Consider the following 15,967-nt stretch of genomic DNA (forward strand, 5'->3'; position numbering starts at 1 on the left):
AGAAAGCAGCTTTACACAATCAAAAGAAGTGCAAATGCACTTGACAATACTGTTCAATATATGATGTCAAAAGTAGTCGGTTCAGCTCTCTTTTGGCCTGCTCTTAAATGGTTTCAGACAAAATAAAAATGATATTAGAAAGCTATACATATTGCAAGACATAATCTTAATGTCAGCGAATGCATTGTCAGGGGAAGGGTACTGTATGTGAGCATGCAGACCAAACCTGGTCTTCACTCCACTCTTTTGAACAATGTTCTACAGTCAGGTGGGGATAAAGATGAGCTTACAAAATGCATCAACTGCACCAAACTTCAACAGTATGAAACTGTAGATATAGTAATACTGCCACATATTAACTACTGTTTATTGCTCCTACCATTGACCTGTCTTTAGACAAATTACATAAGACAAAAGAAGGTAGGGCCATCAAGCAGCAAGCGGTTAGAGAGTTGATGTCCTATCCAAAAAAAAAGGAAAAAGAAAATTGATGAAAGCCTGTCCACAAACCTAAATATGTAAGATCTGATATTCTGTTATGAAACATGGCTCAGGGATGATGTACTGTATGTGCAGATATACTTTATTAAACATTAACTAAAACACAGGTAATTACCAAAAAACCAACAGGAATTTAAACTCAGAAAATAAATGACAAACACCAGACAGAGAACAAAGATAAAATAGAAGCTTAAGATAATAAAGTTTAAAGTTTAAAAATTCAATAAACCCTCACACATTTTAAGATAACATTTGCAGTAATTAGTCATATGCAGAGATCTATTAGTCATGCGATTTGGGTATGGGAAGTTAGTAATGTGAAAATTTATATCGCATATTCTATATTTTTATATCACATAATTATACTTAATTAAATTCAGGACATAACACTTTAAAGCAAAGACACTGCATTATATGATTATTATTCCCAAACAAATATTCACTAATGACCAAGACAAAATCCATATTTTCCAAGTCATATTTTTACATTACATTTCCCACCTATTCACAAAAAAATACACAGCACTGAGAACCCCAGTAGAAGCATGATGGAGAAAGTTTTATGTTTAACATTTTTGGAAACCAGTGGATAGCTGGCTCGTGTAGCAATGCCACACTGGTTATTCTTGTTCCTAGACATTTTGATATAGCCTTTGTCACCCCAGGCAGTACCCCAGCTGTAAGAAAAAAAAAGAAAAAAAAAAAAGGAACTTTTATAAGCGTTACAGCATTGCTTACTTTAATAAGCATTACAAAAGTAGAATTCACGTCTACTTATTAGTGGAATGATAACATTTTATTAACTTTACCTGTTCTTGACCAGCCAATAATCCTTTCCATTTTCAGTGCCATAACCAACAACCAGGACAGCGTGAGTCAGGTTAGTACTGCTACATTTTGGTTCTTCATAGACACCTACATTTCTCAAAGCAATTCATTATTTTAAAAACAAATACATTTCATGTAATTAATAATGTAAAAAATCTAAATATTTATACCAACAACATATGTACTGTATGTATCTCTACCATACAGTCCCATTGCACTGATTAGTCAGTAACTGGGTGAGACTCACCTGATGCATAGAGCTGGAAGCTTCCCTGCTCTGTATTTATGGCAACAGAAATGGGTCCGATGGTAGCCACAGCTTCCTGCAAAGCATTCTCATCTTCATTCTTTATGGACACATAGCCAGTGCAAGTGGTTCCTACAGTGGCTGGATTGTATCTGCAGAATGACATCTAAAAAGAGAGAGAGAGCACGAGAGAGAGAGAGAGAGAAAGAGAGAGAGAGAGAGAAAATTACTTTTGTTTATAGCAATAACAATTTTGATATTTCTGTTCCATTGTATATCTTCTTCTTTGTCTTTCGGCTGTTCCCTTTCAGGGGTCGCCACAGCGAATCATTTGCCTCCATCTAACCCTATCCTCTGCGTCCTCTTCTCTCACACCAACTAACTTCATGTCCTCTCTCACTGCATCCATAAATCTCCTCTTTGGTCTTCCTCTAGACCTCCTGCCTGGCAGTTCCAACCTCAGCATCCTTCTACCGATATATTCACCATCTCTCCTCTGAATATGTCCAAACCACCTCAATCTGGCCTCTCTGACTTTATTTCCAAAACATCTAACGTAGGTTGTCCCTCTGATGAACTCATTCTTGGTCCTATCCATCCTTGACACTCCCAAAGAAAACCTCAACTCTGCCTCCTGTCTTTTCTTCAGCGCCACTGTCTCTAAGCCATAGAGCATTGCTGGTCTCACCACTGTCCTGTACACCTTTCCTTTTATTCTCGCTGATACTCTTTTATCGCACAACACACCTGACACTTTTCTCCACCCATTCCAACCTGCCTGTACCCACCTCTTCACCTCCTTTGAACACTCTCCGTTGCTATGGACCGTTGACCCTAAGTACTTAAAATCCTGCACCTTCTTTACCTCTGCTCCCTGTAGCCTCACCGATCCTCCTGGGTCCCTCTCGTTTACACACATGTATTCCGTCTTGCTGCGGCTAACCTTCATTCCTCTGCTTTCCAGAGCATACCTCCACCTCTCCAAATTTTCCTCCACCTGTTCCCTGCTCTCGCTACAGAGCAGAATGTCATCTGCAAACATCATAGTCCATGGAGACTCCTGTCTTACCTCATCTGTCATCCTGTCCATCACCAGAGCAAACAAAAAGGGGCTTAGAGCCGATCCTTGATGCAGACCCACCTCCACCTTGAACTCTTCTGTCATCCCTACAGCACATCTCACCACTGTCTTACAGCTCTCATACATGTCCTGCACCACTCTAACATACTTCTCTGCCACTCCAGACTTCCTCATACAATACCACAGCTCCTCTCTTGGCACCCGCTTTCTCCAAATCTAAAAAGACACAATGCAACTCCCTGTTACCTTCTCTGTACTTCTCCGCCAGCATCCTCAAAGCAAATACTGCATCTGATGTACTCTTTCTAGGCATAAAACCATATTGCTGCTCACAAATGCTCACCTCTGCCCTTAACCTAGCTTCCACTACTCTTTCCCACAGCTTCATTGTCTGGCTCATTAGCTTTATACCGCTATAATTGCCACAGCTTTGCACATCTCCCTTGTTCTTAAAAATTGGCACCAATACACTTCTCCTCCATTCCTCTGGAATCCTCTCACTCTCCAAGATCTTGTTAAACAAACTTGTCAGAAACTCTACTGCCACCTCTCCTAAGCACTTCCATACTTCCACAGGTATGTCATCAGGACCAACAGCCTTTCCACTCTTCATCCTCTTCAACGCCCTTCTCACCTCACTTCTACTAATATTTGCTACTTCCTGTTCCACAACAGTCACCTCTTCTACTCTTTGTTCTCTTACGTTTTCCTCATTCATCAACTCCTTAAAGTACTCCTTCCATCTTCCCATCACCCTCCTGGCATCTGTCAGTACATTTCCATCTCTATCTTTAATCACTCTAACCTGCATCCTTCCCATCTCTATCTCTCTGCCTTGCCAACCTGTACAGATCCACCTCTCCCTCCTTACTGTCTAGCCTAGCATACAAGTCCTCATATGCTCTTTGTTTGGTCTTTGCCACCTCTACTTTCACCTTACTCTGCATCTCCCTGTACTCCTGTCTACTCTCTTCAGTCCTCTCAGTGTCCCACTTCTTCTTAGCTAGCCTCTTTCCCTGTATACACTCCGGGACTTCCTCATTCCACCACCAAGTCTCCTTGTCCACTTGCCCTTTACCTGATGATACACCAAGTACCCTCCTACCTGTCTCCCTAATCACATTGGCTGTAGTTGTCCAGTCAACTGAAAGCCCCTCCTGACCACCCATAGCCTGTCTCAACTCCTCCCTGAAGACTACACAACATTCTTCCTTTCTCAGCTTCCACCACTTTGTCCTCTGCTCTGCCTTTGTCCTCTTCGCCTTCCTCACCACCAGGGTTATTTTACACACGACCATTCTGTGTTGTCTGGCTACACTCTCCCCTACCAACACTTTGCAGTCACTGATCTCTTTCAGGTTACAACGTCGACACAAGATGTAGTCGACCTGAGTGCTTCTACCTCCACTCTTATATGTCACCCTATGTTCCTGCCTCTTCTGGAAGAAAGTATTTACTACTGCCATTTCCATCCTCTTTGCAAAGTCCACCACCATCTGTGCTTCTACATTCCTGTCCTGAAGACCAAACCTGCCCATCACATTTTTATCACCTCTGTTCCCTTCCCCAACATGTCGATTGAAGTCTGCACCGATCACCACTCTTTCACCTTTGGGGATGCTCTGCATCACTTCATCTAACTCACTCCAGAATTTCTCCTTCTCTTTTAACTCACATCCTACCTGTGGGGCATAATCACTAACAACATTGAACATTATCCCTTTAATTTCCAGCTTCAGACTCATCACTCTATCTGATACTCTCTTCACCTCTAAAACATTCCTTACAAACTCCTCTTTTAGAATAACTCCTACTCCATTTATTTTCCTATCCACACCATGGTAAAACAATTTGAACCCTGATCCTAAGCTTCTAGCCTTGCTACCTTTCCACCTGGTCTCCTGGACACACAGTATATTCACCTTCCTTCTCTGCATCATATCAACTAACTCTCTTCTCTTCCCTGTCATAGTCCCAACATTCAAAGTCCCTACTATCACTCCTAAACTCTTGCCTTTCCTCTTCTCTCTCTGCTTTCGAACACGCCTTCCTCCTCTCCTTCTTCGACCAACAGTAGCCCAATTTCCACCAGCACCCTGTAGGTCAACAACACCAGTGGCGGTCGTTGTTAACCCGGGCCACGACCGATCCGGTATGGGAATTATATTCGTGATTCGCATCATTGATTTGGCAAATGTTTTACGTCGGATGCCCTTTCTGACACAACCCTCTGCATTTATCCAGACTTGGGACTGGCACAAGAAGACACTGGATTGCGCCCCCCCTCCCGTGGTTGCATTGTATATCTAACACAGAAAAATATAAGTAATTACAGTACATGATCTGGCTTGTTTTAAAGACGCTCCCCAACAAATGTAGTCACAAACTATAAGAAGGTTTAAAGTGTATAACATAATGTTCTTAAAAAATAATAATTTGTATAATTATTTTTATAATAATTATTTCAGAATAATGATCTATGCTCACCCTGGCTTCATAGGGGTAGGAGGCCTCTGTGTCCAGTCCTCCAGTTGTGTTCAAATATTCAAAGGCCCAGTTCATCCACCCACCCTGGCAGCCTTGGTTCCCAAATTTTCATGAGCAGTCTACCAGCTGCTGCTCACTGAGTGACACCAATTTCCCAGTTTTCCTAAAGGTCTGACCCTCCAGTGCCCCTGTCTGAGAGAGCATCAATGGAAATAAGTAAAAAGAATAAATGAACATGAAGGAGTTCAAAAGATGGCAATAGAAGATAAAGGTGATGCATAGCATCCTGCATACATTATATTCATTCCAAGTCAAATGTACTGTACAGTATATTAGAAACTGAAACTTGTCATAAATGCAAACTATGTTCAGTACATTTAAATAAAATAACTCTCCTGTTTTTCCTTACTGCACTAAAAGCCCAACAAGAGCCACAAGAGCTCTGGTCTTTAACATCAGTCACATAGCCTTTGTCCCTCCAGTCCACAGTTTGTGGAAGAGCAGCTCTGTCATCCTGCTTGAAGAATGTAGCTGCTCCATGTTTTATGGTCCTATCAAAAGATCCCAAGCAGTCCTTAAACACAACTGCTCTGTACTCTTGGTTATTCTGTCGAACAAAGAGAAGATTACTTTAGTGGAATTGCTCTCACTGTATATGTGTCACTTATAAAGACTTATTTTAAAGTCTAACGTAAAGAATGATGCTTTATACAACATTGCATAACTACAGTATTGCTCACAGATTAAGAGGTGTGTGTGGGTGTGTGTGTTTTATAGATAATTACATGTTTGTTAGATTTTTGGGATTAAATCAAATAATTGATTGAAAATAGCCCTAGATGCAAGGCTTAGGTATAGAGGCTTAGGGGTCATTGTCATCTCATCGTCTATACCGTTTAATTCTGTGTACAGGATCACAGAGGTCCTGGAGCCTATCCCAGAAGACCGAATGCATGAGGCAGGGTACACCCTGGATGGGGTACCAATTCATTGCAGGGCACACACACACATGCTTATTCCACACTACGCCCAATTTGGGAATGCCAATTAGCCTAATGTGCATGTCTTTGGACTGTGGAAGGAAACACACCAAGCATGGAGAGAACATGCAATCTCCATGCACACAGACCCAAGGCGGGAACCAAACCCAGACCCTGGAGGTACAAGGCAATACTGTTAATCTAAGCCACTGTGCCACCATGCTTAGAGATATACAGATATACTTAAAGTAGAGTTTCCACCATGTCTGCAAACTTGGTCATCCCAAGTCTGTAGTTCCTAAGGCCCTGGTCAGCAAGCATGTTGTGTTCCAGGACCAGTTTCTGATTTTCCAGCCAAGATATCTTGCGCTGGGATTCCTCCTCTACAGACCTATAGCTCTTACCTAGAAGAAAAAACATACACACAGGTTAAAGGAAAATCATTTTCTTTCAGGTTTGGTTACAAATTCCGAATCAGGTTAAAGGAAAATAATTTCTCTTATTCGTTTCTTATATATTCGTAACATCTGTGAGAGTGATGTTGTGAGGGTGATGTTAAATAAAGAGGTTTGTTTAAAACCGGTTCCTTAAAACCATTATTTTAGAATAATGATCTATGCTGTTTAAAGGTTATGTACCTATTGTTATGTGGTGTGGGTTAGGGAGCCGCATTACGGGATGTAATAATACCAGAGGTGTAATAAAATTATGTACTCAAGTACTGTTACTTCTGTGAAGTTTTACTGAAGTACCAGTAAAGTTACCATTATGAAAATCTACTCAAGTAAAAGTAAAAAGTAGCTGATAAAAGAATTTACTTAGAGTAAAAATTACAGAGTTCATTTTTTTAACAGCGGAGGCGGGATGGGGGATTCTAGTGTAGTTCAAAAAAGACAAGTGGATATAAATCCAAAAAAAGTTGTTTTTAATTAAAGGAACACCTTTGCATAATAAAACTGTTGCCTTTCTTTTGCTTGAAATCAAAGTGGTCTCTTAAATATGGCCAGGGGTTTGCTTCATAAGAATGTAATGTCATTTTGCTTTTTTTCCTTCCCAGTTGCATTGTTTTTATTATTTTTCATTTTCATTCATTTATTTTTTACTCAGTACCAAATATGATTTAAAATGTAGTGAAGTACAATGCTTTAAACAAAACATACTTAAGTAAAAGTAAAATTACAGAACTACTTTAAAAAGTAGAAGTACACAAAAAACTACTTACTGTAATTACAGTAACATAAGTACTGTAAATGTAATTTCCACCTCTGAATAATACTTATAAGAGCTCTTATGCAGGGCTTCTGGGCTGTTAATGAAATAGAAAAATGTGAAAGTGCTTATGACACACAAAGGAAGACCTTCCTGTCTAAAAATAAACCCTCACCCTCTCTGGACAAGTTAACCCATTCTCTAAGGGCTTATGTCTCATATGTGTGTTTTTAACTTCTCAGTCTAACTTAAACTGAGACTGAGAGAGCAGATGCTTAACGGGTGGCGTTCCTCTCTATCTCGCTTTCTCTTAATAACGCTGGCTGTTTATGTGTACTTTGACTGGGTCTTTAATTTTGGTCTTGACACACATTTTGTCTTTGGCTTCTTCCTCAGGCCCTGATACTGTACATTACTGGGTGCTACCTAATGTTTTTGCGCAGGTATCAGGGCCTTTAAATAAACACTTCAACGGTGACCGCAGCTCTGCCTGTTTAGAACAGTGCAAAATGTTTTTACCCCTCACCAGACCTGCATTGTTACACCTATATCAACACATTTACAACTGATTCTTATAATTGGAATGTGCATTTGTTAGAGATGTTCTTAATTTGTTTTATTAATTAACTTATTTACAACAACTGTAAATTAAAACAGTGATGTGTATTAATTATTAAATACATATACAAATGTACAAACATTTTCATTTTCATTATATTTCATACCTGTAGTGAATTCTTTATAAACATAGTGCAGTATTTAGAAATCAACTTCAGATCTTTCTTTACCAAAGATTTATGCCATTTCAAATTTACACTTTACATTTGCGACTACATATTTTTCCATGTGGCTTTGCTATAGTTGCTGCTTAATGTTCTTTAAGAATAACAGATGAGAAACTAAATGAAAGGAGTGAATAGACCAATTGCAACACATTAGAAAATCCTAGAAATCCAACAAAACTGACATAATTAAAGTATTTTGTATATATTCTTTGTACAGCTGCATTAAGGTATTTAGGCAACTAAGTAAAATTAGTTTTAGTAAAACTAGGTATAGATATAGTATTATATAGTATATTCTATAATTATAGAAGTAGGTCTCTACAGTGCAGACCTACTTCTATAATTCAATTATAGTTATAATTGTTTGCCTTAACTCTTACATTGTTAAACTCCCCAAAAAAATTTAAATAAAAAAGTTTATCTGCTGCATGGAAAATTCAGGATCATCCTTATTTATCTTTATTTTGATATGTTTTTAAGCATATTTTTTGCATATTATGTTTATTAGAACAAGTATAAATTTTTTATGAAATACTCGTTAGCAAGAAGTATGCAAGGAGTATGTACTAAGATTTCTCACCAAATTCCATTTTCCAGGCATGAAACTCCATGTTGTCCAGAAGGATGCTGGCAGCACTGGGCAGAGCTACAACAACGCTGATGACAAGCAAAACCCTCATTTTGCAAAGCCTGAGAAGATAATGTGGTACTCACAAAACACTTCCACTTTTTATTTACTGTGGTTCCAGTGTTTCCTGTTCGTTCACTATAGTAATGATTGCAGTATTTTCATTTTGGACATTCTCTTGAAGATGTTTGTCATTTATGTTCATCGACTCGTCAAGACTCCTTGTACATCACTACTATATATATGTGTGTGTGTTCTGTAAAGGTAACTGGGTAACTGTGACAGGAGGCTCAGGCATAAAGTACCAAACATCCTGTGCTACTGTATATACACAGTTTGAAACACAATCCAAACTGTGGTCATCGGAACAAGCATTATTTTATTGCCTCATATTTCCGCTCTCTGAATCTTCTTCAAACCATCCCTGTATGTAATTTTGGAGTTTTATTTTTTACAACTTTTACATCGTTTATGTCATCTGTCATGTTTTTCCTTGATTTACTTAATATCTGGCTGTTAATACAACTATTTATTTTTTCAGGGCTTTCCATATTTACATTTAGGCATTTGGCAGACGCTCTTATCCAGAGCGATTTACTTTTTTTTTTTTTTTCATTACACATCTGAGCAGTTGAGGGTTAAGGGCCTTGCTCAAGGGCCCAACAGTGGCAATCTGGTGGTTGTGGGGTTTAAACCTGGGATCTTTCGAACCGTAGTCCAATGCCTTAACCGCTGAGCTACCCCTGACCCCCTGTCCATATCGTTGTATTGGCTATGCCCAAGAATTTTGCTGTGTCTCTCAATCTTCCCCCTCTAAGCTTCAAAATGTTTTACTTTTCTCCCATATACAGCTCTCTGGTCCAGTCTTTGTTTTTTTTAAATAACAAATGCAGTTTTACAAGTGAAACTCAGGGCTCAAACCAAATGTAAACATTCAGAAGTATTAACTGTCTAACCCTACAAACAAGACACATCGAAGCAACACAAATCACTAATCGTTCAAACATTCCGACATCTCTGATAACTTTCAAAATAGGTGGGTTCTAACAAAAGTCAACACATTTATACTGTATGATCATGAAATGAAAGCTAACACTGTGATCAATGAACTTATAATAATCTTTTAAACTTACACAAAAATGTCATTAGTGGATAGAAGGAAAAAAACAAAAACTGGCTTTGCTGTTCCAGTACTTCGAGGAGCTCTGTGCATAGAACTTACCCCATTGATCCATTTATATAATGAGCATAATTCCTGCTTGTTTGGGGCAGTGAATATTATTATATAGAACTAACCATTAAAATTATTCGTGCATCTACTGTAAATTACATTACACTGTTCTCATCATATAATAGACACACCCATAGCGTGACTTATGAAGAATTATGCACTCTTCTTTAAAAACATTCTTTTTTTTATACTTAAGCATAATCTAAAGCTATAGAGAAAGAACTGAAAGAAAAAAAAAACAGGTTTACATGCATACAGTAAATAACATTACACTTTTGCATTTGACATTTGGTAAACACATCAATTATGTATTGTTTTGAAATTGCCCATCCCAGTGATCATCATTCCTAACATATCAACCTGCATGTTTAGGTTAATGAGCTGATTCCTACAGTACAGTATATCATACCAGAATTTTATGTATGTAGCTTCTCATGAAACTCCTATGTGGTGCTTTTGACCAGTAACATTAGGTACTATCTAGAATAATTTCCTGATTTGAATGTTATGTAATTCTTAAAATTAAACTCTATGTGTTCATTTTATCATAAATTTCAAACTTTTAACCTATATAGTAAATAATCTTAGGCAATTTACTGTATAATAATTTATCATTAAATTTATTTCAAGATATTTCAGATAATGTAAGGTGCAACACTTTGCTGAACATGTGACTTGTGAAACATTCCAAATATCTCATGGGTGTGGATATGTTCAAGTAACAGGATTGAGAAAAGTGTAGTAACTTCAAATAAAACATGTTTATACTCATTTGTATCAAGCATTTAGTTTATTTGTAAATAATTTGCAGCAATGTTTACAGAATAAATGCATGAATCTTATATCTATTAGCAAGTATAATATAATTATATCTATTAGCACCTATTCCCTTGCAGTGGTTCTCTCCAATGTATTTGTAAAAACAAATATAACAACTACATTATCACATACAGTATACACATTAGAATTTGTTAAATCTATATTTGTTTTTACATTTATGCAGATATGAACACATTTTTATAAAGTAAAGTACAACATTTGTATTAAAATGATCAGTTGTGATTACTGGGAGGGAAATCCTGTAGATGGTCAAGTCACTACGTTCCTGAACATACTGCAGTTTCCTCTGTGAGTTAGTCATGAAGATTTTGTTTGATGTCTCTCATCTGTAGAATTATTTAATAGATGAAATGATAATTTCCAAATATATATATAAATATATATATATATAAATCTGTCAACATTCATGAGTAATTTTATTAAATGATAGTTTGTTTAAATACTACATACTACCTAACTAGAGGTCTTTAATAGAATATCACAGAAAAAAATCTCTAAAAATCTTTAAGAAGGGTTGATTAGTTGGGGAAATTAAGTGCCTCTGATACCTGTTTCTGTTTTAAAATAATTATCCTTTATTGTACACACCTTTATACCAGAGGATAGCTGGCTTGTGTGGCAATGCCACACTGGTTATTCTTGTTCCTGGACATTTTGATGTAGCCTTCATCACCCCAGTCAAGACCCCAGCTGTTAAAAACAAGTTAATGTACTTTATGTCAGTATTTAATGTAGACCCATAATTTACCAATAATCTAAAAATAAATAAATAAATAGGTTAAAATAAAATTAATTAATTCAATAAAATATAAAATAATATATTATAATAAAAAATATAATAATATAATATAATATAATATAATATAATATAATAAAAAATAAATCAATTAATAAAACTAAATAAATAACTACAGCAAGTAAACTCATTTTAAAATGTGATTTATTTTGATTTGTTTGTTTTTTTTCTCCTTTTTAAACCTTTACCTGTTCTTGACAAGCCAGTAATCCTGTCCCTCTTCAGTGCCGTAACCAACAGCCAGGACACCATGATCCAGTGAAGTGCTGCTACAGTCAGGTTCATCATAGACACCTACAACCATTGGCACGAAAAAAAAAAATTTAATCATTATGTAATTTAGTTTTTATAATTAGCAACTAAAATGAGTAATGAAAATTTAGAAAACTGTCTCAATCTCATCTATCAGTGATTGTGTAAGACTCACCTGATTCATAGAGCTGGAAGGACTCATGGCCTGCATCTATGGCAACAGAAACTGGTCCAATGGTGGCCACGGCTTCCTGCAAAGCATTCTCATCATGAATGTCCACGTAGCCGGTGCAGGTGGCTCCAACAGTGGCTGGATTATATCTGCAAGGCTTATCCTACAATAAAAAATACAGGGGAAAAGTCACTTATAGGTACTTATGGATAAGTCACTTATCTAGTGGGCAGGAGGACAAAGTCTTCCACTAACTTGGGCCTCATAGGGGTAGGAGTCCTCTGTGTCCAGTCCTCCATTTTCTTTTATATAGTCAAAGGCCCAGTCCATCCAACCTCCACCACAGCCCATGTTACCAAATTTACCAGAGCAGTCTACCAGCTGCTGCTCACTGAGAGACACAAGTTTTGCAGTTTTCCTGAATGTCTGACCCTCTAGTGCCCCTGTCTGTGGGAAGACCGATGAATGCAGAATTAAATTATTGTCTTGTAAAAGACACCATACATTTAGATGACAAACAAGGGTAAAGCTAAGTTTCAGAAGAATCAATGAATTATTTATTATTGGAGTTTAGGGCTAAATGGCATTGAGCAGAGACAGTGCAAGTATATTAAAACCTGAAATTGTCTTGTTTTGAATTACCATTGCTTGAGACATTTTTAAATATAAGATTAAACTCTCCTTACCGCACTAAAGGCCCAGCAAGAACCGCATGCCTTTTGGTCCTTAACATCAGTCACGTAGCCCTTGTCCCTCCAGTCCACCATTGCTGGTAGTACAGCTCCCCCTGCCTGTCGGAGATATGTAACTGCACTGTCTCTCTTTGTCCTGTTGAAGAATTCCAGACAGCCCTTAAATACTGACTGTCTGTACTCCTGGTTACTCTGTTAGAAATAAAAATGGTGGGAGATTACTACACTTAGTTTAAGTAAAAGGATACATACTTGACTAATATGATTAGGTATCTGGCCAAGCAAGATATACAATATATACTTTTGAAGATATACAAAATTCTTTTTAACTACCATGTCTGCGAAGTAGGTCATGCCAAGCCTGTAACTCTTGATGCCCTGGTCGGCCAGGATGTTGTGTACCAGGACCAGTTTGCGATTTTCCAGCCATGAATTTTTACGCTGAGACTCCTCCTCCACAGACTTATAGATCTTACCTAGGAGGGAAAAAAACACAGTATTTAGGATAAATTTGATTAACAGATGCTGAAATACAAATACATTAAATACATATCAATTGCTAGTCATTTCATTTTTCCAGTGGCTGGGATTAATTAAACTATTTAAACTCACATAAACTCATATGAGTTCCAAATGATACATTCTCGTGAGTACATGGCTTTTCAGTTTTCTTCTGTAATTACTGAATAATGTTTAAAAATATTATAATTCCTATAATTCATATAGCTGCAATAATTTACAACATTTTAAAACTTATCAGACCAAGGTTTAATTTAAAACCAGATTTGAAACCCAATATTCTGTATATGTCAAATGCATTAAAAATTAGTTGATCACAGTTGCAAAATTTTTAACATTTTATTATATTTAATGCTTTTTTTTTTTAAGGAAAAAGTTCAAGGTTCATCAATTGAGGTTTTTATTCATTAACGCCACCACATGGAGGAATTGAAATATCACTTCTCTACTCCCTCAACATGTGTTTACATTGTCTATGCAAAAAAATAAATAAAAACATTGCAGTCTGTGCAATATGAAACAGTATTATATACTAGTAATAAATAGATATAAATAAACCATGTGTATATCTAGTAAACATCTAAATGGATGTAAATCATAAATTCTTTTAATATTTAAATATAAATCCAAAATATGCAAATATATTTTCAAAATGTACACTGTTTGTTATACTTCTTATTAATCCAAGTACTTTTATGAAATGCTCTCAGTTTAAAAAGCTACAGTTTAAGAAGGCTTCTTACCAAACTTCAGTTTCCAGGCATGAAACTCCAGGTCCTCCAGAGAGATCCTGGCAGAACTAGCCAGAGCCACAAGAGCACTCACAACAAGCAAAACCTTCATTCTGCAAAGACTGAAAAAAAAAATGGTTTGTGTGAATTAAATACCATAAAGTTCTTTCATTCCCCTAAATATCACTCCTCCGCAGCCTTACTCACATACTTTTCCACTCATTCACCAGTTTCACTTTGTTTAGATAGTCACAAATAGGAAATACCAAAGTGAAACTAAGTGCCTATATGAACGAGTGTCAATCTATCGTATCTACATAAAATAAAACCCAGTTGATTTGTGCCTCCTTAAGACAATATAATATACAAGTGTGTGTATAAGAGGAACAAACCTTGACTTGGGTGTCCTTCAATGAAGAGCTTTCTCATTAATCGTGTGTTTATATACTGCTGTGTTACAGATGCTGGTCAGGTGCCTGTCACACACACAGCCACAAAAACTCATTTTTACTGTATGTGGATCTATCATGTTTTATTTAAGGAAATTCCACAAACAAAGGAACTTTACAGGTGACTCACTACAGACTTTACAAAAAAAAAAACCTAAATAACATAACCTTGAGAATAGGTTTCCACCATATCTGGGAACTGTGTGTGGAACAAACAAACAAACAAACAAACAAAACAATAAATGTGTGGCATAGTAGAAAATATGAACTACTTTAATTAAAAACTATTTACATCGAGAAACATTGTTTTACTTTTAACTGTCAGGTCTTTAATTATAGCTACAAAGGGATTAATATATTCATATATGGAACTGACTTCATTATTCAAATTCTTAAACAAAATGTTCACAGATTGTGGAACTGGTTATAAATGAAAATTACAAACTACTTATGAAATACATGTAAATACAATAATTTGCCATTTGGGAAGATTTCTTTACATTTAAATAATGAAAGTTTAATAAATGATAATAAAACCAATAATAAAATGTTTAATAAATGTTTAATAAACTAAATATTCAATATATTTAAGACTCCAATATTTCTAGGTCCCTATTTAACTGTAAGCAAAAGCGTTAGATTGACCATACACTTAGATATATACTATATTATTATTACAAATACTAAGTGTTAGATGTACCTATAACTGATTTATACAAAAGGGTCGGATTGTCTAACAGTTTCTAAGAGGCACGCTGAAGTAGTGGTAAGCATAGCCGTCTTGCAACACTTAGGGCTGAAGAATCAATTCCTGCTACGCATTTCTGTAAGTTATTTCGTTTCCTCTGGGTACTCTGGTTTCGTCTCAAAGATGTGCAGAATAAGCTTATTGGCATTTCATAATTGGCTGCAGTGTGTGTGCTTGTGATGGATTGGCACACTGTCCAGGGTGTATCCTGTCTCATATACCGAGTCCCCTGACCCTGAACATGATAGGCAGTATGGTGAATGAGTAAGAGTGAGTAAGTAAGTAATATCTCCTACTGAAGTATATTATCAGACAGTACTCCAGTGGATTTGATCTAAAATGGTGTATAATGTTTGTTTGTTTTTTGCACAAACTTGTGGCATCCATGTCAGCTCGATTCTACTCTTTCCTCAAGATTCTACCTTCCATCAAAGTTATAGTCACTAATATGATTTGTAATGAAACAAAAACACACACTAGTGATACATATAGTTAAACATCCTAGTGCTGTTATGCTCTACAGTACAGTATATTAGCACTCATTAGAGGAATGCCTCTATCTTGCCCAATCTGATTACTCGTTTGGAAATACTGTAATTAATCATGATTAATATTTAATTAATCACTCTTTGTATTAACTTTACTATTGGAAATACACAAATGTGTGGTTTTTTTTATTCAAGATTTGAGTTGAATGTTCAAACAAGTTCATGTAAATGCATGTACAGTATGTAGCTCCACATGCATCTACATGAACTTGTTTGAACAATATGTATAACACTGTATGTAAA

At 36.5% G+C, this 15,967-nt stretch overlaps 3 protein-coding genes across 4 annotated transcripts in view; 1 reads left to right on the forward strand and 2 right to left on the reverse strand.

Annotated features, from left to right (window-relative positions):
- The window catches only part of LOC128535427 (THAP domain-containing protein 2-like), a 67,004-nt gene that overhangs the window by 41,078 nt on the left and 9,959 nt on the right, over window positions 1-15,967 (forward strand). The window lies entirely within an intron of this gene.
- Window positions 719-6,540, reverse strand: LOC128535425 (digestive cysteine proteinase 2-like). 2 transcript variants are annotated; one of them, XM_053509321.1, is made up of 6 exons: window positions 6,386-6,540; window positions 5,554-5,751; window positions 5,145-5,336; window positions 1,577-1,742; window positions 1,311-1,416; window positions 719-1,178 (listed from the first exon to the last, which is right to left on the reverse strand). In XM_053509321.1, exons 3-6 carry the CDS (start codon window positions 5,217-5,219, stop codon window positions 1,007-1,009), a joined length of 519 nt encoding a protein of 172 aa, XP_053365296.1. In that variant the 5' UTR covers window positions 5,220-5,336; window positions 5,554-5,751; window positions 6,386-6,540; the 3' UTR covers window positions 719-1,006. The 2 variants fall into 2 exon arrangements, with proteins under 2 accessions (XP_053365296.1, XP_053365297.1); XM_053509322.1 differs by lacking the exons at window positions 5,554-5,751; window positions 6,386-6,540 and having other exon boundaries at window positions 5,145-5,547.
- Window positions 10,746-14,461, reverse strand: LOC128535424 (procathepsin L-like). The gene is made up of 9 exons (XM_053509320.1): window positions 14,372-14,461; window positions 13,992-14,101; window positions 13,063-13,205; window positions 12,724-12,921; window positions 12,293-12,484; window positions 12,041-12,200; window positions 11,802-11,907; window positions 11,406-11,507; window positions 10,746-11,143 (listed from the first exon to the last, which is right to left on the reverse strand). Exons 2-8 carry the CDS (start codon window positions 14,089-14,091, stop codon window positions 11,408-11,410), a joined length of 999 nt encoding a protein of 332 aa, XP_053365295.1. The 5' UTR covers window positions 14,092-14,101; window positions 14,372-14,461; the 3' UTR covers window positions 10,746-11,143; window positions 11,406-11,407.

Source organism: Clarias gariepinus, chromosome 13, assembly GCF_024256425.1.
Source record: "Clarias gariepinus isolate MV-2021 ecotype Netherlands chromosome 13, CGAR_prim_01v2, whole genome shotgun sequence".
Classification (NCBI taxonomy): domain Eukaryota; kingdom Metazoa; phylum Chordata; class Actinopteri; order Siluriformes; family Clariidae; genus Clarias; species Clarias gariepinus.

What these genes read in the sequence shown, in the direction of transcription:
- LOC128535425 (XM_053509321.1), bottom strand. Translation starts at nt 5,219, where the DNA reads ATGAACTGGGCCTTTGAATATTTGAACACAACTGGAGGACTGGACACA. An exon ending in CTTCCAGCTCTATGCATCAG is followed by an intron (nt 1,417 to 1,576) that starts GTGAGTCTCACC and finishes TGAGAAATGTAG; the next exon opens with GTGTCTATGAAGAACCAAAA. An exon ending in TATTGGCTGGTCAAGAACAG is followed by an intron (nt 1,179 to 1,310) that starts GTAAAGTTAATA and finishes TTTTTCTTACAG; the next exon opens with CTGGGGTACTGCCTGGGGTG.
- LOC128535424 (XM_053509320.1), bottom strand. Translation starts at nt 14,091, where the DNA reads ATGAAGGTTTTGCTTGTTGTGAGTGCTCTTGTGGCTCTGGCTAGTTCT. An exon ending in TGCCTGGAAACTGAAGTTTG is followed by an intron (nt 13,206 to 13,991) that starts GTAAGAAGCCTT and finishes TTTCCCTCCTAG; the next exon opens with GTAAGATCTATAAGTCTGTG. An exon ending in CCTACCCCTATGAGGCCCAA is followed by an intron (nt 12,201 to 12,292) that starts GTTAGTGGAAGA and finishes TTTTTATTGTAG; the next exon opens with GATAAGCCTTGCAGATATAA.